Source organism: Carcharhinus amblyrhynchos, chromosome 5 (genome assembly GCF_965287045.1).
Source record: "Carcharhinus amblyrhynchos chromosome 5, sCarAmb.v2.hapA, whole genome shotgun sequence".
In the NCBI taxonomy this organism is placed as follows: domain Eukaryota; kingdom Metazoa; phylum Chordata; class Chondrichthyes; order Carcharhiniformes; family Carcharhinidae; genus Carcharhinus; species Carcharhinus amblyrhynchos.
Window position 1 is genome coordinate 124,496,886 of NC_137328.1, and position 24,100 is coordinate 124,520,985.

Genomic DNA, 24,100 nt, shown 5'->3' on the forward strand with positions numbered 1-24,100 from the left:
CACCCTCTGCACTGAAACACACGGACCTCCATTCCACCTGTTCTGCTGTGTACTTCTAGCACTTTCCATGTGGGAGCTGGGATTCTGCTGCTTAGAGCAGTGAAGCTTAAGAGATTTGGAGGTTTATAGTCACAGAGGTTTACAGCATGGAAACAGGCCCTTTGGCCCAACTTGTCCATGCCACCTTTTTTTTTAAAACCCCTAAGCTAGTCCCAATTGCCCACATTTGGCCCACATCCCTCTATACCCATCGTACCCACGTAACTGTCTATAGAGTTGAGTAAACTGTCTATTTGATTTGATTTATTATTGTCACGTGTATTGAGATTCAGCGTAAAGTATTGTTTCTTGTGCGTTATACAGACAAAGCATACCATTCATAGCGAAGGAAATGAGAGAGTGCAGAATGTAGTGTTACAGTCAGAGCTAGGGTGTAGAGAAAGATTGACTTAATATAAGGTAAGTCCATTCAAAAGTCTGACAGCAGCAGGGAAGAAGCTGTTCTTGAGTTGGTTGGTACATGACCTCAGACTTTTGTATCTTTTTCCCAATGGAATCAAGTGGAAGAGAGAATGTCCGGGGTGCGTGGGGTCCTTGATTATACTGGCTGCTTTGCCAAGGCAGCAGGAAATGTAGACAGAGTCAATGGATGAGAGGCTGGTTTGTGTGATGGATTGGGCTACATTTATGACCTTCCGTAATTCCTTGAGGTCTTGGGCAGAGCAGGAGCCCATACCAAGCTGTGATACAACCAGAAAGAATGCTTTCTACAGGGCATCTGTAAAAGTTGGTGTGAGTTGTAGCACACACGCCAAATTTCCTTAGTCTTCTGAGGAGATTTAATTGAGGCATTCGACGTTGTAAATAAGGAGAATCTTCCCACTGGCAGGAGAATCAACAACCAGAAGATATAGATTGACAGTGAATGACAAGAAAGCTCAAAGGGGTGAGAGTGGCTTGTTGAGGTCTGGAAGGTGCTGCCTGGAAGCAGATTATATTGGAACTTTCAAGAGGGAATTCGATAAATACTTGAATTAGCAAGGTCGTAGATTAAAGTGCAGGAGGGTGTGACTAATTGGATTGTTCCATCAAAGGGCTAACACAGACACGATGGGCTGAATGGCCTGGCCCTGTCCTGATGGTGAATGGGCTGAGGCTGTTTGAGTCCATTCCCTCCACTCGGTCGGATGGTCAGTGCCCCTGGTTACTCCGTCCCTCATGTTCCTGTGTTATTGTGTCCTGCTCCTGCAGGCAGATGTGGAAGACGGGTTACTGCTGTACTGCGGAGAGACTGAGAGCGGACACGGAGACTTCCTTTCACTCGCAATTATCCGCCGACACCTTCAGTTCAGGTCAGCCGCAGCGTTCTACAACGTGAACTAAAACACCACACACCCCTGCGTTTACACACACCCCGGTGTTTACACACAGCTCAGCGTTTACACATACCCCTGTGTTTACACACATTCCTGCGTTTACACACATTCCTGCGTTTACACACACCCCTGCGTTTACACACATCCCTGCGTTTACACACACCCCTGCGTTTACACACACCCCTGCGTTTACACACAGCCTGGCGTTTACACATACCCCTGTGTTTACACCCAGCCCGGTGTTTACACACAACCCTGCGTTTACACACACCCCTGCGTTTACACACATCCCTGCGTTTACACACACCCCTGCGTTTACACACACCCCTGCGTTTACACACATCCCTGCGTTTACACACACCCCTGCGTTTACACACACCCCTGCGTTTACACACACCCCTGCGTTTACACACAGCCTGGCGTTTACACATACCCCTGTGTTTACACACAGCCCGGTGTTTACACACACCCCTGCGTTTACACACACCCCTGCGTTTACACAGTCAGTTGTGTTTAAATAGTTCCCTGTTTTCACACAGTGCCCTGGCATTTACACAGCCCCCTGCATTTTGCACAGCCCCTTGTATTTACGCAGGCCTATGCGTTTACACAGTCCCTGATGACTGCCTTTCACCTCCCTTCTCCACTACCCTGATTGACCGCAGCTTAGAACAAAGAACAAAGAACAACCCAGCACGGGAAACAGGCCCTTCGGCCCAACAAGCCTGCGCCGCCATCTTAACAAAGCATTTTCCTACACCTACCTTGACCCGTGTCTACGCTTATGGTACCCCATTGGAAACCAGATTCAGGGGAGAATAGTGTAGGGTCAATTTGTTACACCAATCAGCCTAAGAGCACATCTTTGGGGTGTGGGAGGAAACCGGAGCGCCCGGAGGAAACCCACGCAAGCACGGGGAGAATGTGCAAACTCCCACAGATACAGGCCCAAATCCATGTATCTGCACAGCCAGCAGTGATAGTCACTGAGCTGTTGTGGTGCCCATCTGCTGGTCCAGGATTAAGTATACACTAACGACATGAAGTACTAGGCCACTCTCGGAACCTCCAAGAGCAGCCCACGCACGACCCACCGTGTGTACGCCCCTCGTTAGACAACAAGGTGGACCAACACACCTGCGGAGTAAAAGAGACAAAACATCAACACATGTAGCATTAGACTCCTTACTGAGGGAGTGCTGCACTGTCGAAGGAGCTGCTTCCTGTTAAACCGAGGCTGTGCGATTATTAAGGGGCAGCAAGGAGCTTCCCCCTGGTGTCCTGCCCCATTGCTGTCCCTCCAATCAACATCACAGGAAGCAGATTGGCTCATCACTAACACATCACTGTTTGTGGGATCTTACTGTGCACAAGATTGGCTATCCAGTCAGCGTATGACAGGTGCTACATAATGTAAGTCTTTTTCTTTTCCTCCAGGTTTAACTGTGGCACTGGGGCTGCCGTCTTGGTCAGCGAGAGCCAGGTACAGGCAGGGCACTGGCACACCGTCACCATCTACAGACATGGCATCAACGGCTGGCTCCGATTGGACAATGACACCCCAAGTCACAGGGAAATCCAAGGTGAGCTCCCCCTGGAGGAGGGGCTGAGGGAGAGGGCGAGGGGAGGGAGGCCCGGGGGGAGGGAATGAGGAGAGCGGAGGAGGATTGACCCAGGAGAGGGAGGGAGAGGGCGGTTGGCAACGATAGGGGTCGGGGAGGTAAAGGATTGTACTGGAGGAGGAGGAGGGAGGAGGGAGGAGAGATGGTTAAAGAGAGGGAACAGAGGAAAGCCGAGAGAGGGGGAGGGAGGACAGGAGAGGGAGGAGGAAGAGGGAAGGAGATTGGGAGGGAGGGAGGACAGGAAGAGCCAGCAGAAGAGGAGCGAGCGGGAGGGCAGGGAAGTGTGACTGAGGAGGGAAGTGGAAATGGAGAGATTGAGGGGGACAGGCAGGGTGGGGGGGTGTGAGGGGGACAGGCAGGGTGGGGGGGTGTGAGGGGGACAGGCAGGGTGGGGGGGGGTGTGAGGGGGACAGGCAGGGTGGGGGGGGATGAGGGGGACAGGCAGGGTGGGGGGGTGAGGGGGGCAGGGAGGGTGGGGGGGTGTGAGGGGGACAGGCAGGATGGGGGGGGATGTTGAGGGGGGCAGGCAGGGTGGGGGGGGGATGAGGGGGACAGGCAGGGTGGGGGGGGGTTTGAGGGGGACAGGCAGGGTGGGGGGGGGATGAGGGGGACAGGCAGGGTGGGGGGGGATGAGGGGGACAGGCAGGGTGGGGGGGGCTGAGGGGGACAGGCAGGGTGGGGGGGGCTGAGGGGGACAGGCAGGGTGGGGGGGGCTGAGGGGGGCAGGCAGGGTGGGGGGGGATGAGGGGGGCAGGCAGGGTGGGGGATGAGGGGGGCAGGCAGGGTGAGGGGAGGTGGGGCAGGGTGAGTGTTACCCAGGAGCGGTGTGGGTGGAGGGGATGGTCTGTCACTCTCTCTCTCTCTGTCTCTCTCTTTCTGTGTGTTGACCGAGTTTTCCTTCCCCCTCAGGGTCTCTATACAAAGATCACATTCCGCTCACCACTCTACCTTGGTGGAGCTCCCAGTGTCTATTGGTTAGCCAAGGTAGCAGGGACCAATCGGGGGTTCCGAGGGTGCGTGCAGTCTCTGCTCATTAACGGCAGACGGGTCAGCATGAGGGCCTGGCCCCTGGGCCGAGCGGTCAGCGGGGCCGATGTAGGTGAGTGTGACAGACTCTGAGTGTCCTGTCCTGTGTGTGTGTGTGTGTGTGTGTGTGTGTGGAGCGGGTGGAGGGGGGGGTGGAGTGGGGGGCAGGGCAGGGAAGGCAGGGGGAGGGGGGAAGTGAGGAGGGGGGAGGGGGGTGGACAGGGGTGGAAGGGGTGGGGGCTAGGTTCCCTTCATCGCTTGATCAGCGTGGAGCCGGTTTAACAAAGCCCCCCTGGAAACACCATCCCAAACTAAGGGAGAGGAGGAAGCCATTCAGCCCATCCAGACTGATCTACCCCAAAATAACCTGGCTTTAAATTTAAGGTTCTGCCCCAGCAGGAACTATCGAGTCTTTTAATCATCTGAAGTAGCTCCGTTTATACAGCGGGAGCAGGGTAGGCCATTCGGCCCATCGCGTCTGCTCCACCGTTCAGTGAGACCATGAATGATCTGATGTGATAATCCTCAACTCCACCCGAGTCATTAATATAGATTATAAACAGCTACAACTCCAGCACTGATCCCTCTGGCATTCCACCAGTCACTGCTTGAAAATGCCCTATTTATGCGCACTCTCTGTTTTCGACCCATTAACCAATCCTCTGTCCACGCTATTATATTACCCCCAATTTCATGAGCTCTTATTTTGCCCATTAACCCTTTGTGTGGCACTTTAACGAATACCGATCCCCGGTGTCGTCATAAACGGAAAATATCAGAAATAGGGGAAAAATGACAAGAATTATCCAAACGGTTAAGAGTCTGCTTGCTCTCTGATTGGTGGGGATGGCAGTGTGTCAATGGGGGTTTACTCTCTGATTGGTGGGCATGGCAGTGTGTCGATGAGGGTTTGCTCTCTGATTGGTGGGGATGGCAGTGTGTCGATGAGGGTTTGCTCTCTGATTGGTGGGCATGGCAGTGTGTCAATGGGGGTTTGCTCTCTGATTGGTGGGATGGCAGTGTGTCGATGGGGGTTTGCTCTCTGATTGGTGGGGATGGCAGTGTGTCGATGAGGGTTTGCTCTCTGATTGGTGGGATGGCAGTGTGTCGATGGGGGTTTGCTCTCTGATTGGTGGGATGGCAGTGTGTCGATGGGGGTTTGCTCTCTGATTGGTGAGGACGGCAGTGTGTCAATGGGGGTTTACTCTCTGATTGGTGGGATGGCAGTGTGTCAATGGGGGTTTGCTCTCTGATTGGTGGGGATGGCAGTGTGTCGATGAGGGTTTGCTCTCTGATTGGTGGGGACGGCAGTGTGTTGATGGAGGTTTACTCTCTGATTGGTGGGGACGGCAGTGTGTCGACGGGGGTTTACTCTCTGATTGGTGGGATGGCAGTGTGTCGATGAGGGTTTGCTCTCTGATTGGTGGGGGTGGCAGTGTGTCGATGAGGGTTTGCTCTCTGATTGGTGGGGATGGCAGTGTGTCGATGAAGGTTTGCTTTCTGATTGGTGGGGATGGCAGTGTGTCGATGAGGGTCTGCTCTCTGATTGGTGGGGATGGCAGTGTGTCGACGGGGGTTTGCTCTCTGATTGGTGGGGATGGCAGTGTGTCGATGAGGGTTTGCTCTCTGATTGGTGGGGATGGCAGTGTGTTGATGAGGGTCTGCTCTCTGATTGGTGGGGATGGCAGTGTGTCGATGAGGGTTTGCTCTCTGATTGGTGGGCATGGCAGTGTGTCGATGGGGGTTTGCTCTCTGATTGGTGGGATGGCAGTGTGTCGATGGGGGTTTGCTCTCTGATTGGTGGGGATGGCAGTGTGTCGATGGGGGTTTGCTCTCTGATTGGTGGGATGGCAGTGTGTCGATGGGGGTTTGCTCTCTGATTGGTGGGGATGGCAGTGTGTCGATGAGGGTTTGCTCTCTGATTGGTGGGATGGCAGTGTGTCGATGGGGGTTTGCTCTCTGATTGGTGGGATGGCAGTGTGTCGATGGGGGTTTGCTCTCTGATTGGTGAGGACGGCAGTGTGTCAATGGGGGTTTACTCTCTGATTGGTGGGATGGCAGTGTGTCAATGGGGTTTGCTCTCTGATTGGTGGGGATGGCAGTGTGTCGATGAGGGTTTGCTCTCTGATTGGTGGGGACGGCAGTGTGTTGATGGAGGTTTACTCTCTGATTGGTGGGGACGGCAGTGTGTCGACGGGGGTTTACTCTCTGATTGGTGGGATGGCAGTGTGTCGATGAGGGTTTGCTCTCTGATTGGTGGGGGTGGCAGTGTGTCGATGAGGGTTTGCTCTCTGATTGGTGGGGATGGCAGTGTGTCGATGAAGGTTTGCTTTCTGATTGGTGGGGATGGCAGTGTGTCGATGAGGGTTTGCTCTCTGATTGGTGGGGATGGCAGTGTGTTGATGAGGGTTTGCTCTCTGATTGGTGGGGATGGCAGTGTGTCGATGAGGGTTTGCTCTCTGATTGGTGGGATGGCAGTGTGTCGATGAGGGTTTGCTCTCTGATTGGTGGGATGGCAGTGTGTCGATGAGGGTTTGCTCTCTGATTGGTGGGATGGCAGTGTGTCGATGGGGGTTTGCTCTCTGATTGGTGAGGACGGCAGTGTGTCAATGGGGGTTTACTCTCTGATTGGTGGGATGGCAGTGTGTCAATGGGGGTTTGCTCTCTGATTGGTGGGGATGGCAGTGTGTCGATGAGGGTTTGCTCTCTGATTGGTGGGGACGGCAGTGTGTTGATGGAGGTTTACTCTCTGATTGGTGGGGACGGCAGTGTGTCGACGGGGGTTTACTCTCTGATTGGTGGGATGGCAGTGTGTCGATGAGGGTTTGCTCTCTGATTGGTGGGGGTGGCAGTGTGTCGATGAGGGTTTGCTCTCTGATTGGTGGGGATGGCAGTGTGTCGATGAAGGTTTGCTTTCTGATTGGTGGGGATGGCAGTGTGTCGATGAGGGTTTGCTCTCTGATTGGTGGGGATGGCAGTGTGTCGACGGGGGTTTGCTCTCTGATTGGTGGGGATGGCAGTGTGTCGATGAGGGTTTGCTCTCTGATTGGTGGGGATGGCAGTGTGTTGATGAGGGTTTGCTCTCTGATTGGTGGGATGACAGTGTGTTGATGAGGGTTTGCTCTCTGATTGGTGGGGATGGCAGTGTGTTGATGAGGGTTTGCTCTCTGATTGGTGGGATGGCAGTGTGTTGATGAGGGTTTGCTCTCTGATTGGTGGGATGACAGTGTGTTGATGAGGGTTTGCTCTCTGATTGGTGGGATGACAGTGTGTTGATGAGGGTTTGCTCTCTGATTGGTGGGATGACAGTGTGTTGATGAGGGTTTGCTCTCTGATTGGTGGGATGGCAGTGTGTTGATGAGGGTTTGCTCTCTGATTGGTGGGATGGCAGTGTGTCGATGAGGGTTTGCTCTCTGATTGGTGAGGATATCAGGTGACCTGTGGTAGGGGTGCAATGTTAGAGGTCATGTGATGAATCTCCAGGAATGTGTCTGTGTTGGCAATCACACTTTCAGGGCTTTGATTCTTATTCTGTGGGTTTTCAGATGAACTGCTGGCTCTGGTTTTCCCAGAAGTTTCTGGCCCATTGCCTTCCTCATCCTGGCACCCAGGATGTCATCATGGTTACCTAACCCTTTACTCTGAACTTGCTGTTGTAATTTTCCTGGGGTAACCAGCTGGCTGCCTACACAGTAACCATTGATTTGCTTTTACCTTCTCTCCTCCCCCTCCCCTCCCACCCCCATACTCACCCTCTTCCCTTCCCCCTCCCCCCTCCCCCCTACTCTCCTCCACCCGCCCCGCCCCGCCCCGCCCCGCCCCTCTCTTCGGCCCTCCCCAATCTGGCCTTTGTTTGCAGGAGAGTGCAGTTCTGGACTGTGTAACCAGGTCTCCTGTGTCAATGGAGGAAGATGTGTCCCGCACAGAGCTGACTCCTACCTGTGTCTGTGTCCCAGGGGTTTTCGAGGCAGACGCTGTGAGCAAGGTAAGTGTTCCTCACCTGTGATCTCTCTCCATTGGTATTGGTGACTATGTGTGTTTGCGCCTTTGTAAGTGTGTGCGTGTGTATGAGCGTGCGTGTGAGTGCGTCTTCAACTTAAATAAGGTCTTAAATAAGGATAATGGTATGAGGGAAGAGTTGATTCAGGTGAATTGGGTAAATAAGCTAAGATACAGGTCAGTAGATAAGCAGTGGCAATATCATTTAGGGTTCATTGGCATTGATAAGTGTGTGTGATTGTGTCTTTGTCAGTGCGTGTGTGTGTGTGCGTGAGCGCCTGTATGTTTTCTGCACGTTTCACCATTTTGGCAACATTTATTGAAGATTGAAGATTACATTGTGTTTATGTGAGGCTACCATACACATGTACCAGCAGAGGGTGTCTGCTAGGAAGGGATATCAAAGTATTCATGTGTTAAGTTCTGTAGTCCTAACTCTAAATGTCTCTGGCTAAATATCGCACTGTATCTGTCTCCAGAACTTCACAATTTGTAACCCAACCCCATGCTCTTTTCTGATTGTGTTTTCTTTCTCTCCAGCTTTCAGACTGATTGTGCCACAGTTTAATGCTTCCCTGATGTCCTACGCTAGCTTGCCCTGGCCCATGGAACCACATTATTATCTCTCCTTCATGGAGTTCCAGATTAGCTTCCGGCCTGAGGCTGCCAGTGGGGTTATCCTCTACAGCTACGACACATCCAGCAAGGATTTTATCTCCCTCAACCTCGTGGACAGGCATGTGGAATTCCGATTCGACTGTGGCTCAGGAACCGCTGCCATCAGGTCAGAGTTCAACTTTAACACGGACAGCGGGCTAACCCCCTCGCTCCCACTCCCACTCCCCCCTTTCCCACCCAGTCATACAGGAGCAGATGTTAATCAGACGTATCAAGCTAACCATCTGGGTGGCACGGTGACACAGTGGTTAGCACTGCTGCCTCACAGCGCCAGGACCTGGGCTCAATTCCCAGCTTGGGTCATTGTGTGTGTGTGTGTGTGTGTGTGTGTGTGTGTGTGTGTGTGTGTGTGTGTGGAGTTGGCACATTCTCCCAGTCTCTGCATGGGTTTCCTCTGGGTGCTCTGGTTTCCTCGCCCTGTCTGAAAGACGTGCTGGTTAGGTGCATTGGCCATGCTAAATTCTCCCTTGGTGAATTAGGTTCGCATTCTAATCAGTAATCTGTAAACTGTCTGAGCAGTTATGTGCTCTGTCTGAGGCCAGAACTTTCCATTCACCTGACGAAGGGGCTAACCCGAAAGCTCGTGAGTTTACTATCAAATAAATCGGTTGGACTTAAACCTGGTGTTGTCAGACTTTTTATTGTGTTTACCCCAGTCCAACGCCAGCATCTCCACATCATGAAAACATCACTGTCAGCATCTCCCATTCTGAAAATTGGCAAGTCACATTGCAGCTGGATAGAATTGGACACAGTCAGAATATTTTAAAGTTTATTTATTAGTGTCACAAATAGACTTACATTAACACTGCAATGATATTACTGTGAAAATCCCCCTGGTCGCCACACTCCTGTTTGGGTTCACTGAGGGAGAATTTAGCATGGCCAATGCACCCTAACCAGTACGTCTTTTGAACTGTGGGAGGAAACCAGAGCAAACCCATGCAGACACAGGGAGAATGTACAAACTCCACACAGACAGTGACCTAGGCTGGGAATCAAACCTAGGTCCCTGGCGTTGTGAGGCAGCAGTGCTAACCCACTGTGTCATCGTATTGCGTACAGTTCTGGTTGCCACACTACCAGAAGGATGTGGAGGCTTTGGAGAGGGTACAGATAAGGTTTAACAGGATGTTGCCTGGTTTGGAGGGGTACTAGCCAAGGGGAGAATTAGACAAACTTGGTTTGTTTTCAATTGAACGTTGGAGGCTGACAGAAGTCTACAAAATGATGAGAGGCAAGGATAGAATGGATAGTCAGGGTCTTTTCCCCCAGGGTAGAAATAACAATTATTAGGGGACACAGGTTTAAGGTAAAAGGGGGAAAGTTTAAAGGAGATGTGAGAGACAAGTTTCTTACACAGAGGGTGGTAAGTGTCTGGAATGCGCTGCCAGAGGAGATGATAGAAGCAGATTCAATAGCAACATTTAAGAAGCACCTTGATAAATATATGAATAAGGAGGGAATGGAGGGATACGGACTGCATAGAGACAAAAGATCTTTAGTTTAGAAAGGTGTTACGTGTCGGTGCTGACTTGGAGGGCTGAAGGGCCTGTTCCTGTGCTGTAATTTCCTTCGTTCTTTGTCTCTGACAACACTAACCAGGCTTGTTGAAGGGTAAAGCTTTAAATTTCTGTTTAATATCTTGTCCTTGATCAATCTGTGACATCTGATCTTCAGTGTTACAAGAATATTGATCTGAGCAGTAGATTGTGAGCGAGAACATGATTAACCTTGCCCCAGTGTCACTGATAAATTCAGCGGGCAGTCTGACAGTCCGACACAGCGTGCAGCGAGATCCCAGCTTCTGTTTCTGCCTTCACTAACCCCAATGGGCCAACCAGTCAGCAGCACAATGAGGTGGGAAAGATCCTTTGGGATTTATTAATAATCAGCGCCAGGGAAAGGCCAGGATTCCAACAGGAGGGACGGGGAAATCTGGGCTCAATTGTGATGCCTCCCATACTCAAATAGTCTTGCTGATACACACTGTCCAAATTAAAAACTCAATCCATATCCGTTTATCCCCTCAACCCCACCCTCTCCCCGCGCCCCTCAGCCCCTCCCTCTATCTACATAATGTGGATTGTGTGAACTCCCCCGGCCCCTCCTCCCAAAGCTGATTGGACTGTTTTGCCCGGCAGGAGTAAGGATCCCATTGCGCTGAACCAATGGCACGAGGTGAAGCTTTCTCGCACAGCCAAGAACGGCATCCTACAGGTCGATGACCAGCAGCCTATTGAGGGGATGGCCGAGGTGAGTTCCAACCACTGCTGTTCAACTGGGGGAGGGGGGATTCTGAAACAGCCTCCAACTGGATCCCACTGAGCAACACAGAGGAATCGGATTGGTGGAGTAAGAATTTGTTAGTGAGTAATGTTTGGGGCAGGTTTAGTGAACGATATCAGATGTGGCAGCTATGTACTTAGTGGTGGCATCTATCCACACTCGAGGGAGATGATGGCATTGTGACTACAGACTGGACTAATGACCCATGGATTCGAATCCCATCATGGCAGCTTTAATTTGATTTGATTTGGTTTATTATTGTCACATGTATTGGGATACAGGGAAAAGTATTGTTTCTTGGGCACTATACAGATAAAACACACTGTTCATAGAGAAGGAAAGGAGAGGGTGCAGAATGTAGTGTTACAGTCATAGCTAGGGTGTAGAGAAAGATCAACTTAATGCAAGGTAAGTCCATTCAAAAGTCGGACAGCAGCAGGGAAGAAGCTGTTCTTGAGTTGATTGGTACGTGACCTCAGACTTTTGTATCTTTTTCCCAATGGAAGAAGGTGGAAGAGAGAACATCCGGGGTGCGTGGGGTCCCTAATTATGCTGGCTGCTTTGCTGAGGGAAGTGTAGACAGAGTCAATGGATGGGAGACTGGTTTGTGTGATGGACTGGGCTACATTCATGACCTTTTTTTTTGTTCCTTGTCGTGAGGATTTAAATAGAATTAATGAACAGATGAGAGAAGGATATCTGTTACCTTCACTCCTTCCGGCTGATCTGTGACTCCAGGTTAACTAGTTTCTGAAATAGCCTCCCAAGCCCCTCAGCTGAATAAAATGAGGCAGTTAACTGTTATCTTCACAAGGGCAACCAGCAAGAAAGACCACACCTGGAGTACTGTGCCCAGTTTTAATCCCCTTATTTGAGGAAAGATGTAGTGGCATTGGAGGCAGTTCAGAGGAGGTTCACTAGATTGATTCCAGAGAGGAGGGGTTTGTCGTGTGAAGAGAGATTGAACAGTGTAGGCCAATACTCTCTGGAATTTAGAAGAATGAGGGGAGATCAAATTGCAGTGTACAAGATGATAATAAGGTCTGGATAAAGTAGATGTGGAGCAGATGCTTCCTCTTGTGGGACATTCTCGGACGAGAGGACATAGTCTTAGGATAAGGGACAGCAAATTTAAAACAGAAACTCCTTCTTCCAGAGGTTGTGAATCTATGGAATTCGCCCCCCCAACGTGCGGTGGATGCTGGGACAGTGAGTAAATTTAAGGAGGAGTCAGACAGATTTTTAATTGGTAATGGGTTGAAAGGTTATGGGGAGAAGGCAGGAAAATGGGGATGAGAGTATATCAGCCATGATAAAATGGCGGAGTAGACTCGATGGGCCGAATGGCCTAATTCTGCTCCGATATTTCATGAATGTTTGAACCCAGAGGTGGCCTTTCCAGCGAGGCGACATGATTGAAAAACACTCCAGCAAGCTTCAATGTGCAGTTGAGATGACCTGGAAAGGCTGTAGGAGGGCAACCCTAATGGCTTCCCAATGCGGTGGCTTGGCCATCTACACAGCTGGATATCTAATGTAGGTCAGGTAATGTCACTGTATGACCCAGGTGACCATAGGTCCTTTAACTTCAGGTGAGGGGCAAGGTTGAGCCTTCATGAATAATAACCTCAGCCGATACGGGAATTGAACCTGTGCTGTTGGCACCTCTCTGCATCACTAACCAATCGTCCAGCCAACTGAGCTAACCCAACCCCCAATATCTATAGCTATTCAGCTGGATGTATATCTATTCAAGTTTATTCAGGGTGAAGGATATTGCTTGACATCACTGAGTTTGGAGAGAATAGACAATTAATGGAGTTTGGAGGTTTGAGGGTCATCTGGGCAATAGGAGGCCACTCAGCCCCTCTAAGCATCATTTGATTAGGCCTGATCAGCATCTCAGATCCATTCATCCACCTGTTCTCCATATACGTGGATCCCCCCCAACAGGAATCAGCCACAGGAAAGCTCCAACTGACCCTCCAGCCTCGGCAGCCTGGTTGAGGGAGAGCGTTCCAGGGTTCCACACCCCTCTGTGTGGAAAAAGTACTTTTGATGGACAGTTTGACTCTCATTTCGAAGATTCTGCACCTTGTAAACTCATCAATAATCCCTCTCTGTCCACCCCATCAAATACTTTGATCATCCTAAACACTTTGACCTTAATCCTCGCTCCTCAAGAAAATTGAATTCATCACCACTTAATCACATAGATAACATTCCAGAAATGTCGGGGGGTCGGGGGGGGTGGGGAGGCATAGGGTTTAGTGAGAGGGAGGAACTGATGGAGATCAGTATTGGTAGGGAAATGGTGTTGGGAAAATTGGCACTGAAGGTGGGTAAATCCCCAGGGCCTGATAATCTACATCTCAGAGTACTTCAGGGCATGGCCTGAGAAATAGTGGATCCATTGGTGATCACCTTCCAAGATCCTATAGGCTCGGGAACAGTTACTACAGATCGGAGGGTAGCTAATGTAACCCCCACCATTCAAAAAGGGAGGTAGAGAGAAAACAGGCAATTATCAACGTTGGTAGTGGAGAAACTTCTAGAATCCATTGTCAAGGATTTTATAGCAGGGTACTCGGAAAACAGTGACAGAATCGGACCGAGTCAGTGTGGCTTTCTGAAAGGGAAATCGTGTTTGACAAATCTACTGGAATTCTTCGAGGGTGTAACTGGTAGAGTTGATGAGGGGGAGCCAGTGGATGTGGTTTATTGGGACTTTCAGAAGGCTTTCGACAGAGTCCCACATTAGAGGTTGGCGTGTAAAATTAAAGTGTGTGGGATTGGGAGTAGTGTATTGAGACAGACAGAAAATCGGTTTGCAGACAGGAAACAGAGTAAATGTTTTATTTCCAAATGGCAAGCAATGACCAGTGGGGCTCCGCAGGGATCAGTGCTGGGACCCTGACTGTTCACATTATATATAAATGATTTAAATGAGGGAACTAAATATAATAACTCCAAATTTACAGATGACACTAAGTTTGGGTGGGAGGGTGAGCTGTGAGGAGGATGCAGAGAGGTTTTAGTGTGATTTGGACAGGCTGAGCGTGTGTGTATGTGCATGGCAGATACAGTATAATGTGGATAAATGTGAGGTTATCAAAAACAGAAAGACAGATTACTATCTGAATAAACTATAAATCTGAATAAACTATACATTCAGAGAGGGGAGTGTGCAGAGGGATCTGGGTGTCCTTGCGCACCAGTCACTGAAGGTAAACATGCAGGTACAGCAGGCGGTAAAGAAGGTAAATGGTATGTTGGCCTTCATTGTGAGAGGTTTGGAATACAGGAGCAGGGATGTGTTGCTGCGATTATACAGGGGCCTTGGTGAGGCCACACCTAGAGTATTGTGTACAGTTCTGATCTCCTTATCTGAGGAAGTAATAATTATTATATTACTAATGGTGGGGGGAGTCCAGAACTAGGGGTCATAGTTTGAGGATAAGGGATAAACCTTTCAGGAATGAGGTGAGGAGAAATGTCTTCACCCAGAGTGCGGCGTTGAGGCCAAAACGTTGTCTGATTTCAGTAAGGATTTAGATATAGCTCTTGGGACTAAAGGGGATCCAGGAAAATGGGGAGTAGGGGGAATCGGGACATTGAAATGAATGGATATTGAATTTGGAGAGGGTAGAGAAAAGATTTACCAGGATGTTGCCTGGTATGGAGGGCATTAGCTATGAGGAAAGGTTGGAGAAACTTGGTTTGTTCTCACTGGAGCGATGGAGGTTGAGGGGAGACCTGATAGAAATCTACAAGATTATGAGAGGTATGGACAGAGTGGATAGTCAGAGCTTTTTCCCAGGGTGGAGGAGTCTATTACTAGGGGGCACAGGTTTAAGGTGCGAGGGGCAAGGAGATGTACGAGGCAAGTTTTTTTATACAGAGGGTGATGGGTGCCTGGAACTCACTGCCGGGGGAGGTGGTGGAAGCAGATACAATAGTGACTTTTAAGGAGCATCTTGACAAATACATGAATAGGATGGGAACAGAGGGATATGGTCCCCGGAAGGGTAAGGGGGTTTTAGTTCAGTCGGGCAGCATGGTCAGTGCAGGCTTGGAGGGCCGAAGGGCCTGTTCCTGTACTGGAATTTTCTTTGTTCTTTGAATTCCATGATCAGCCATGATCAAAATGAATGGTGGAGCAGGCTCGAAGGGCCAAATGGCCTTCCCCTGCTTCTAGTTTCTGTGTTTCTATGAGTGATTCTGTGGTTATGTGTGCCTCATTCTCTTCCTAACAGGGAGGGTTCACACAGATTAAGTGTAACACGGATATATTCTTTGGTGGAGTCCCTGACTACGACAACATCAGGAAGAACTCTGAGGTGGTGCAGCCATTCACAGGAAGCATCCAGAATGTAAGATCCAGTCTGTCAGAAACAAGGCGAATAATTCACGCTGAGGTTGTTGTGAGGTTTCAGGAGCTGAAGGCCAGCTCCAGCTCTGACCCTGAAACATACACAGTGTCCAAATCCCAACTCACACCATGTACACCCAGTGCTGAGTGACTGAGCTGATATAACCCCAGCAATCCTAATACACTGCATCACTGGGAGACGGTGTGCGTGATCAAAGTTTTAAAGTTTATTTATTAGTGTCACAAGTAAGGCTTACATTAACACTGCAATGACATTACTGTGAAAACCCCCTCGTTGCCACACTCCGGTGCCTGTTCGGGTCAATGCAACTAACCCACACGTCTCTCAGACTGTGGGAGGAAACCGGTGCAGCTGGAGGAAACCCATGTAGACATGGGGAGAACGTATGAATTCCACATAGACAGTGAATCAACCCAAACCTGGATCTCTAGCGCTGTTAGACAACAGTGCTAACCACTGTGCCGTGAGTGTGCGTTTGTGCGTGTGTGTATGTTTATGTGATGTGTGTGTGAACAGTGTGAGTGAGGTTGTATGTGGCTTGTAAGTGGGCAGACTTGTACATGCATGTATGATTGTGTAATGTATCTGTACCTGTCATTAGTGTGTCTATGTATGTGTGTATGTTTATGTATATGCAAGTGTGTGTGTGCGTGTGTTAGTATTGTGAGTGTGCATGTTGTGTACACAGGCATGTGTTGTGAGTGTATCTGTGTGAGTGTGTATGTGCAGACAACATCCAACACCATCTGACCATCATCTCTCACTATTCCTCTACTGTTTACCGCAGATCCAAAACTGAATAAGAAACATTTCCCCAGTCGATGTTGGGAAGACTGAGGCCATTGTAACTCCATCTCCTGGCCACCAACCCCCTCCCCCTCCTTCGGAACTGTCTGTCTCTGAAGCAGACTCTGCCACCTTGGCACCTTGGCATCATGCAAAGTAAAGTTTATTTATTGGTCACAAGTAAGGCTTGTGACCAATGAAGTTACTGTGAAAATCCCCTAGTCGCCACACTCTGGTGCCTGTTCGGTTACACTGAGGGACAATTTAGCGTGGTCAATGCACCCTACCTAACCAGCATGCCTTTCAGACTGTGGGAGGAAACCGGAGCACCCGGAGGAAACCCACGCAGACACAGGGAGAATGTGCAAACTCCACACAGACAGTGACCCGAGCTGGGAATTGAACCTGGGTCCCTGGAACTGTGAAGGAGCAGAGCTAACCACTGTGTCACCATGCCGCCCTGGACCAAACCGATATTCCGGGTGGAATTTTCCCATCCCGCCCACAGGAATTGTAGCGAGTTGGTCCAAAGATGTGCGGGTTCGGTGGATTGGCCATGCTGAATTGCCCCTTAGTATCCCGGGATGCGTAGGCTCGAGAGATCAGCGGGGTAAATGTGTGGGATTACGGGAATGGGGCCTGGGTGGGATTGTGGTCGGTGCAGACTCGATGGGCTGAATGGCCTCCTGCACTGTAGAGTTTCTATGATTTGGACCATGCAAAGGTCAGTTGACCCCAGATAGGATTTTCCGACCTCAGGGTGAGCGGGGCTGGAAAATCCTGCCTGGAGTCCATATTCTACCATCACTAAAAGTGCCTCTTTCAACCACCACCCCCTCCGTCCCCAACTCCTGGAGATCTCCCCCTCTCCAAAGTCTTGGTACCCTCCTCCAGTCCCCTGGTAGAGACCCCATTTTCCAGTGTAGGGTTCTAGACATTCCCGTGCTGAAAGCCTGTGTCCCGTTTCCCCCCCTCTCTCCTAGGTCATCCTGAACGATCGGACCATTCGCCTCCGGCAGGACTTCAGCACCAGCGTGAACCTGGAGAACGCGGCCCACCCGTGCGTCAGCGAGCCCTGCGTTAACGGAGGGACCTGCCTTCCCCATCGCGACACCTTCGAGTGCGACTGCCCGCTGGGCTTTGATGGGCTGCGGTGTCAGAGAGGTAGGAAAACTGCGGGGAACTGAGACGTAGACAGGAACAGGAGGAGGCCGTGCCACTGGATCGACTGGGTTTGTACTCACTGGAATTGGGAAGAATGAGAGGGGATCGCATTGAAACATAAAATCCTAATGGGACTGGACAGGATAGATGCAAGAAGAATGTTCCTGATGATGTTGGGGAAGTCCAGAACTAGGGGTCACAGTTTAAAGATAAACCATTCAGGGCTGAGATGAGGAAGAACTTCTTCATTCAGAGAGTTGTGAACCTGGGGAATTCTCGACCACAGAAAGCTTGTGTGGCCAGTTCATTTGAAATGTTCAAAAGGGAGCTGGATGTGGCTTTTGTGTTAAAGCGATCAAGGGGCCTGGAGAGAAAGTGGGAGTCATGATGTGGAGATGCCGGCGCTGGACTGGGGCAAACACACTAAGAAGTCTGACAACACCAGGTTAAAGTCCAACAGGTTTATTTGGTAGTAAACCCACAGGCTTTCGGCGTTGCCCCTTCGTCAGACCAGAACTCTCCGGTCACCTGGCAAACCCCGAAAGTTTGTGGGTTTACTACCAAATAAACCTGTTGGACTTTAACCCGGTGTTGTGAGACTTCTTACTGAGAAACCGGGAACTGAGTGAACTGATCTCACAGGGAACCAGTGCTGATACAAAGGGCTGAATGGCCTCCTGTGTGCTGTGTAACCCTTTGCTGATTCTGGATCTGATCGCCCTTGTTCCTGCTCGCCCCCTCAAGGCTGAACTTGTGTGAAGTGAATTGCGAATCGCTAACAATCTGTCTTGTGTTTTCCTTTTGCATCGTACGGACTGCAGAGTGTGGAGATTACTGTCTGAACAGTAAGTAACTCCAGGATCCATCCTGGTGTCCTGAGAGCTGGGAGCCCAGGGTAGCGTTTGTCATTGGGAAGCCTTTCAGTCAATAAACCAAGCCTCAAGCCCCAGTAGTGTCACGGCTGGTGTCCTTAAAGCAGGAGTGTGATCCCCACGTACCCCGGTGTGTGACCCCCATCTCCCTGAAGTTCAGTCCTGTCCTTCTGAATCACCAGTAGATACTGGAAGTGGATTGGAGAGAAACAGTGTTATAGCCGGGATTTCCTCACCCCACTATGGGGGAACGTGGAGGTCCAGTGACTTCTGACAGAACCAGGAGATCTGAGCAGCAAACAGGATTGGAAAACCCTGGTCGGTGAACAATCGCAACTTGGAACACAGAATATAGAGCAGTGCAGCACAGGAACAGGCCCTTCGGCCTGCAATGTTGTGCCGAACATTGCGCCAGATTAAACTAATCCGTCCATTCCTTGCATATTTGTGACCCACGTTCAGGGCGGCACGGTGACACAGTGGTCAGCACTGCTGTCTCACAGCGCCAGGGACCTGGGTTCAATTCCGGCCTCGGGTCACTGTCTGTGTGGACTTTGCACATTCTCCCTGTGTCTGTGTGGGTTTCCTCCGGGTGCTCTGGTTTCCTCCAAAAATGTACAGGTTATGTGGATTGGCCAGGCTAAATTGACCCTAGTGTCCGGGGAATTAGCAGGGTAAAAGTGAGTGGTTGCGAGGGTTGGGCCTGGGTGGGATTGGGATTGTGATTAGTGCAGAGCTGATGGGCTGAATGGCCTCTCTCTGCACTGTGGGGATTCTACGGAAGCCCCTCATACGCCCCTACTGTATCTGTCTGCAGCACCACCCCTGGCAGCGGTGCCCAGAATTGGACAGAACACTCCAATTGTTTAGTTTAGTCTGCCTTCCTTGTTTTTGCGTTGAGTGACACTATTTGTACAGCGAAGAATTCGTCAGCTTTCTTCACCCTCAGGGCAACAGACCCTGACATTTTTTGATGCTTTATGAATTGCGTCCTTGGAATTCTCCTTGCTATGATGTGGAGATGCCGGGGTTGGACTGGGGTAAGCACAGTAAGAAGTGCCTCAACACCAGGTTAAAGCCCAACAGGTTTATTTGGCAGTGCAAACTTTTGGAGCAGTGTTGCCAAATAAGCAGCGCTCCGAAAGCTTGTGCTGCCAAATAAACCTGTTGGACTTTAACCTAGTCTTGTGAGACTTCTGACTGTTCTCCTTGCTCCCAGACGCCTTCGGCAACAAATGCAAGTGTCCACTAGAGGGAGCTGCAGCATGCCTGGGCTCAGCTCCCTGCTGAGAATAGAGCACTTTCATAGCCGCTAAGCATTATGGGTGACTGAGCCTTCATTACTGAGGCAATGCAAAGCTGGGAACATGACTCAATATAATTGGCAGGAACAAAAATACAGGAGAGGACCCTTCAGCAACTCCAGCCTGATCCGTCTGTAAGTGTAAGAGACAATACTTTTCACTGTATACTAAAACAAGTGATAACAAATCGAATCGAGTAATAAATCAAATCAGTCAGATGCTGGCTGCTCTGTATTTTAACTCAAGTTACCCACCTTGGTTGGGTAGCTCTAAATTCCCTTCTCTGACCAGTCTCAGTTTTGAGATTTTCAGTGGAGTCCCAGTTTATTTTGTGAGGGAGAGGATTCCCGATTTTCAGGAATCAGGAATCTCCCCTCTGTGGCTTCCCGACTTTGCCCCTAAACAACCTGGCTTTCATTTTCAGCGTGTTCCGGTCTCCATCGGAGGAAATAATTTTCCCTGTATCTGCCCTCCGTTAGCAACTATAAACATGCTTAACACCTCGATCACATCACCCCTCGACAGCCCAAACTCACGGCCCAGAAATCTTCCTCACAAGCTAACTAACCCTCTGAGCCTGCAGATTGGAGGAAGTGAGGATGGGGGAGAGAGGGAGGAGGAGTTTGGGGGAGAGGTATCTGTGCAGAGTGGGAGACGGAGAAAGGGTGAGGGCGGGGTGAAGGATAGAGGGGAGGGAGTGGCGGGGGGCTTTTATCTTGCCCAGTGTTCAGCGAGAGTTAATGCTCTGCTCCCTGGGCAATGTAGGAGAGAGGGTGTCTGATTTAATCTGGGTGACGTTCAGACTGGCCCAAGAGAGGAGGGCACAGTTGTTAGCGCTGGGTTCAATTCCCGGCTTGGGTCACTATCTGTGTAGAGTTTGCACATTCTGCCTGTGTCTGCATGGGTTTCTTCCCACAGTCTGAAAGATGTGCTGATTAGGCGCATTGGCCCGAACAGGCACTGGAGTGTGGCAACGAGGGGATTTTCACAGTAACTTCATTGCAATATTAATGCAAGTCTACTTGTGATACTAATAAATAATTCTTTTTAAAACTTTAAAAGCAGCGACACAGAGAGATGTTCAATAAGGGTTCCACTGTGTGTGGTTGAGGTTCCTGATTTGAACCTTGGCTGCCCTCTGTAGGGCTGTGTGTGAATTGCAGATCATCACTGAATTTCTCTGTGATTTCAGCTATTACAGAATCCATTGAAATCCCGCAGTTCATTGGCCGTAGTTATCTCACCTACGATCATCCAAACTTCCTGAAGCGGTAAGTGTCACATCACCACATCTGTGGCCGCTCACGGTACATTCCCGTCTTGGGCTCTGTGGATAGCACTTTGATCTTTGAGTACAAGCTTTTTGACTCCCAGCCCCCATTCTGGAGAATCAAGAGGTTTGGATGGTTTAATATTCAGGAGTGAGTGGCAGAGCTGAATCTAATTGATGGATTTAAATCTTAGAACCATGCTGCACGGAAGGAGACCGTTCGACAGAAGGATCTAGATAGGCTGGGCGAATGGGCCAGGAAATGGCAAATGGAATTTAATGTTGGCAAGTGCGAGGTGGTCCACTTTGGTAGGAATATTGGTAGGAAGGATTATCACTTACGTGGCGAAAAACTGCAGCAGGCGACGGTGCAGAGGGACCTCGGGGTCCTTGTGCACGAGTCGCAAAAACCCAGCCTGCAGGTGCAGCAGGTGGTCAGGAAGGCGAATGGGATGCTGGCCTTCATAGCGAGGGGGATTGAATATAAAAGTAGGGAGGTCTTGCTGCGGCTATATAGGGCATTGGTGAGGCCGCAGCTGGAGTACTGTGTGCAGTTTTGGGCGCCGCACTTACGCAAGGATATTTTGGCCTTGGAGGGAGTGCAGAGGAGGTTTACTAGGCTGATGCCGGAGTTGAGGGGGTTGAACTATGAGGAGAGGCTGAATAAACTAGGCTTGTACTCGTTAGTGTTTAGAAGAATGAGGGGAGATCTCATTGAGACGTATAAGATGATGAATGGGATGGATAGGATAGAGGTGGAGAGACTCTTCCCGCTCAGAAAGGATAATAGGACTAGGGGGCACAGCCTCAAGATAAAGGGGGGGGCGGTTTAGAACGGAGTTGAGGAGGAACTTCTTCACTCAAAGAGTGGTGAATCTCTGGAATTCTCTGCCCGTTGAAGTGATGGAGGCTACCTCGCTAAATATTTTTAAGATGCGGGTTGATGGGTTTTTGATAAGAGAGGGGATTAAGGGTTATGGGGAGAGGGCGGGAATGTGGAACTGAGCCACGACAGATCAGCCATGATCTTATTGAATGGCGGGGCAGACTCGAAGGGCTGGATGGCCTACTCCTGCTCCTATTTCTTATGTTCTTATGACTCATGGTGCCTGTGCTAGCTCACTTAAAAATCTATCCACATCCTGGCTTGATTATAACTGGCTCTCTGAGCTACTAATTTGGCAGCTAACTTAAACTGGGTTTCAGAAACTTAATCTGTTGTTTTACAGAAAGTATGAAAACAGGTCTTCCTCAGTACTACATCGAGTTCACAGAGTGTAAAGTGGGAGTTTGTCGAGGGAGGGAGTTTGGGCATTGCTGGCTGGCCAGCATTTATTGTCCATCCCTAATTGTCCTTGGAAAGTAGTTAAGAATCAGAGCTGTGTCTCTGGAAAGACGTAGACCAGACCAGTTAAGGACAGTGGATTTCCTTCCTTAAAGGCCATTAGTGAACCAGATGGGTTTTTCTGACAATCGACAATGGTTTCATGGTCATCAGTAGATTCTTAATTCCAGATATTGTTTATTGAATTCAAATCCCACCATCTGCTGTGGTGGGATTCGAACCCGGGTCCCCAGAACATTAGCTGAGTTTCTGGATTAATAGGCTAGCAATAATACTACTGGCTATCGCCTCCTCCTTGTTTGGTGAGGCAAATGTTTCTTCTTTTCCTATCTCCAGTCATTGACCCTTACTGCTGTACAGTGGAACTTGATTGATGAGTAACTTAAGTTATTTAACTTATTCTAATTGTAATAATTATTTTTAAAAGTTACAGTATGGTGGGTCCACTTGACCCAGTGGAAGGTACATCCTGTAATATGTGGGAAGTATTGGACACAACTTCTGTCATACCTGAACACATCTCCAGGAAGTGTCACGAGCTGAGAAATTTGAGCTCTGGGTTTTGTTAATTGACTGGAGGCTGAAGTCACCCTAGTTCTCAGCCTCATCGATGCACAATGTCTATAGCAGGTTTAAAGAGGTAATTACACTGCAGATTAGGCTATGCAGGTAGAAAGGAAATGGGTGACTGAGAGAAGCAGGTAGGCAGTGCAGAGGTCCCCTGAGAATGGGCTATTTTACATCTGCCAGTATGTATCGAGAAGGGGAAAATTAATATTCTTGTTATAAACAAACCTTAGGGATGTGTGATCATAATATGAAAGAATTTTACATTCTGTTTGAAAGTGAAGTTGTTTGGTCTGAAGTCAGGATGTTAAATTTGAACAAAGGAAATTATAAATTTATGAAGGGCAAATTGTCTGAGGGGGATTGAGAAAATACATGAAAAGGAATGAGGATACACAGGCAATGAATTATTACATAGTTTACATCAACTATATATTCCTTCCAGCACAGAAATCTCGAAAGAGAAATCAGCCAACTGCAGCTAAGATAGAAAGTTAATGATTGTGTTAAATTAAAAGTAAGGGCCAGTAAAGTGCCAGAAAAATTAAAACCCTGAGGATTGGGAGGATTTTGGAACACAGCAGAGAACTAAGAAATTCATAGAGAGGGAGAATAGAATATCGAATCATAGAATCCTACAGTGCAGAAGGAGGCCATTCGGCCCATTGAGTCTGCACCGACCACAGTCTCACCCAGGCCCTATTAACAAAGAACAACGCAGCACAGGAAACAGGCCCTTCGGCCCTACAAGCCCACGCCGCCATTTTAACATTCAGTGAGTGCCCCATTCCAATCCTCCTTCTACCTATGACCTTTGTCTACGCCTCCTGGACTCCACAATAACGGTATGCAAATTTAGAGAATTATATGTGCGCCAGATTAAGGGAGGTCTAATTTATTCTCACAACCCCACATATTTACCCTGCTAATCCCCCTGACACTAGGCAGCAATTTAGCATGGCCAATCCACCTAACCCACACATCTTCGGAGTGTGGGAGGAAACTGGAGCACCTGTGCAGACACAGGGAGAATGTGCAAACTCCACACAGACAGTGGCCCGGAATCGAACCCGGGTCCCTGGTGCTGCTAACCACAGTGCTGCCCCGTGAATGTGAATTTACACCAGCCAGAAACAACATCAAAATGGGACTGTAAAGGATGTTTGGCTAAGACGAATGTGGGTCAATTGCAGGCAGGGTCAGGAGAATTTATAATGGGGAATAGAGAGATGACAGAGAAGCTTGATGACTTTGTGTCTGTCAGAAGTTGTTTTGGGTGGCATCTGTCAATTGGTTTCACAGCGTGGTGCGTCTGACCACATTTCACCTATTTGTTTATGTGGACTGTATATTTACTGACAACATTAAAGTATGAAATAGATTTTGTAACTTGTGCTATCCTTGCAAA

At 49.4% G+C, this 24,100-nt stretch overlaps 1 protein-coding gene across 3 annotated transcripts in view; it reads left to right on the top strand.

Annotated features, from left to right (window-relative positions):
• Positions 1-24,100, top strand: part of egflam (EGF-like, fibronectin type III and laminin G domains) — a 108,324-nt gene that overhangs the window by 67,329 nt on the left and 16,895 nt on the right. The window contains exons 12-21 of one of the 3 annotated variants that reach the window (XM_080189535.1): positions 1,252-1,352; positions 2,814-2,941; positions 3,891-4,097; positions 7,884-8,009; positions 8,564-8,807; positions 10,846-10,957; positions 15,247-15,363; positions 17,154-17,334; positions 18,156-18,179; positions 20,703-20,781. In XM_080189535.1, the coding sequence (XP_080045661.1) occupies positions 1,252-1,352; positions 2,814-2,941; positions 3,891-4,097; positions 7,884-8,009; positions 8,564-8,807; positions 10,846-10,957; positions 15,247-15,363; positions 17,154-17,334; positions 18,156-18,179; positions 20,703-20,781 (1,319 nt within the window). Of the gene's footprint in view, positions 1-1,251; positions 1,353-2,813; positions 2,960-3,890; positions 4,098-7,883; positions 8,010-8,563; positions 8,808-10,845; positions 10,958-15,246; positions 15,364-17,153; positions 17,335-18,155; positions 18,180-20,702; positions 20,782-24,100 lie in introns of those variants that run through there. The other 2 variants (XM_080189533.1, XM_080189534.1) reach the window with 2 other exon arrangements.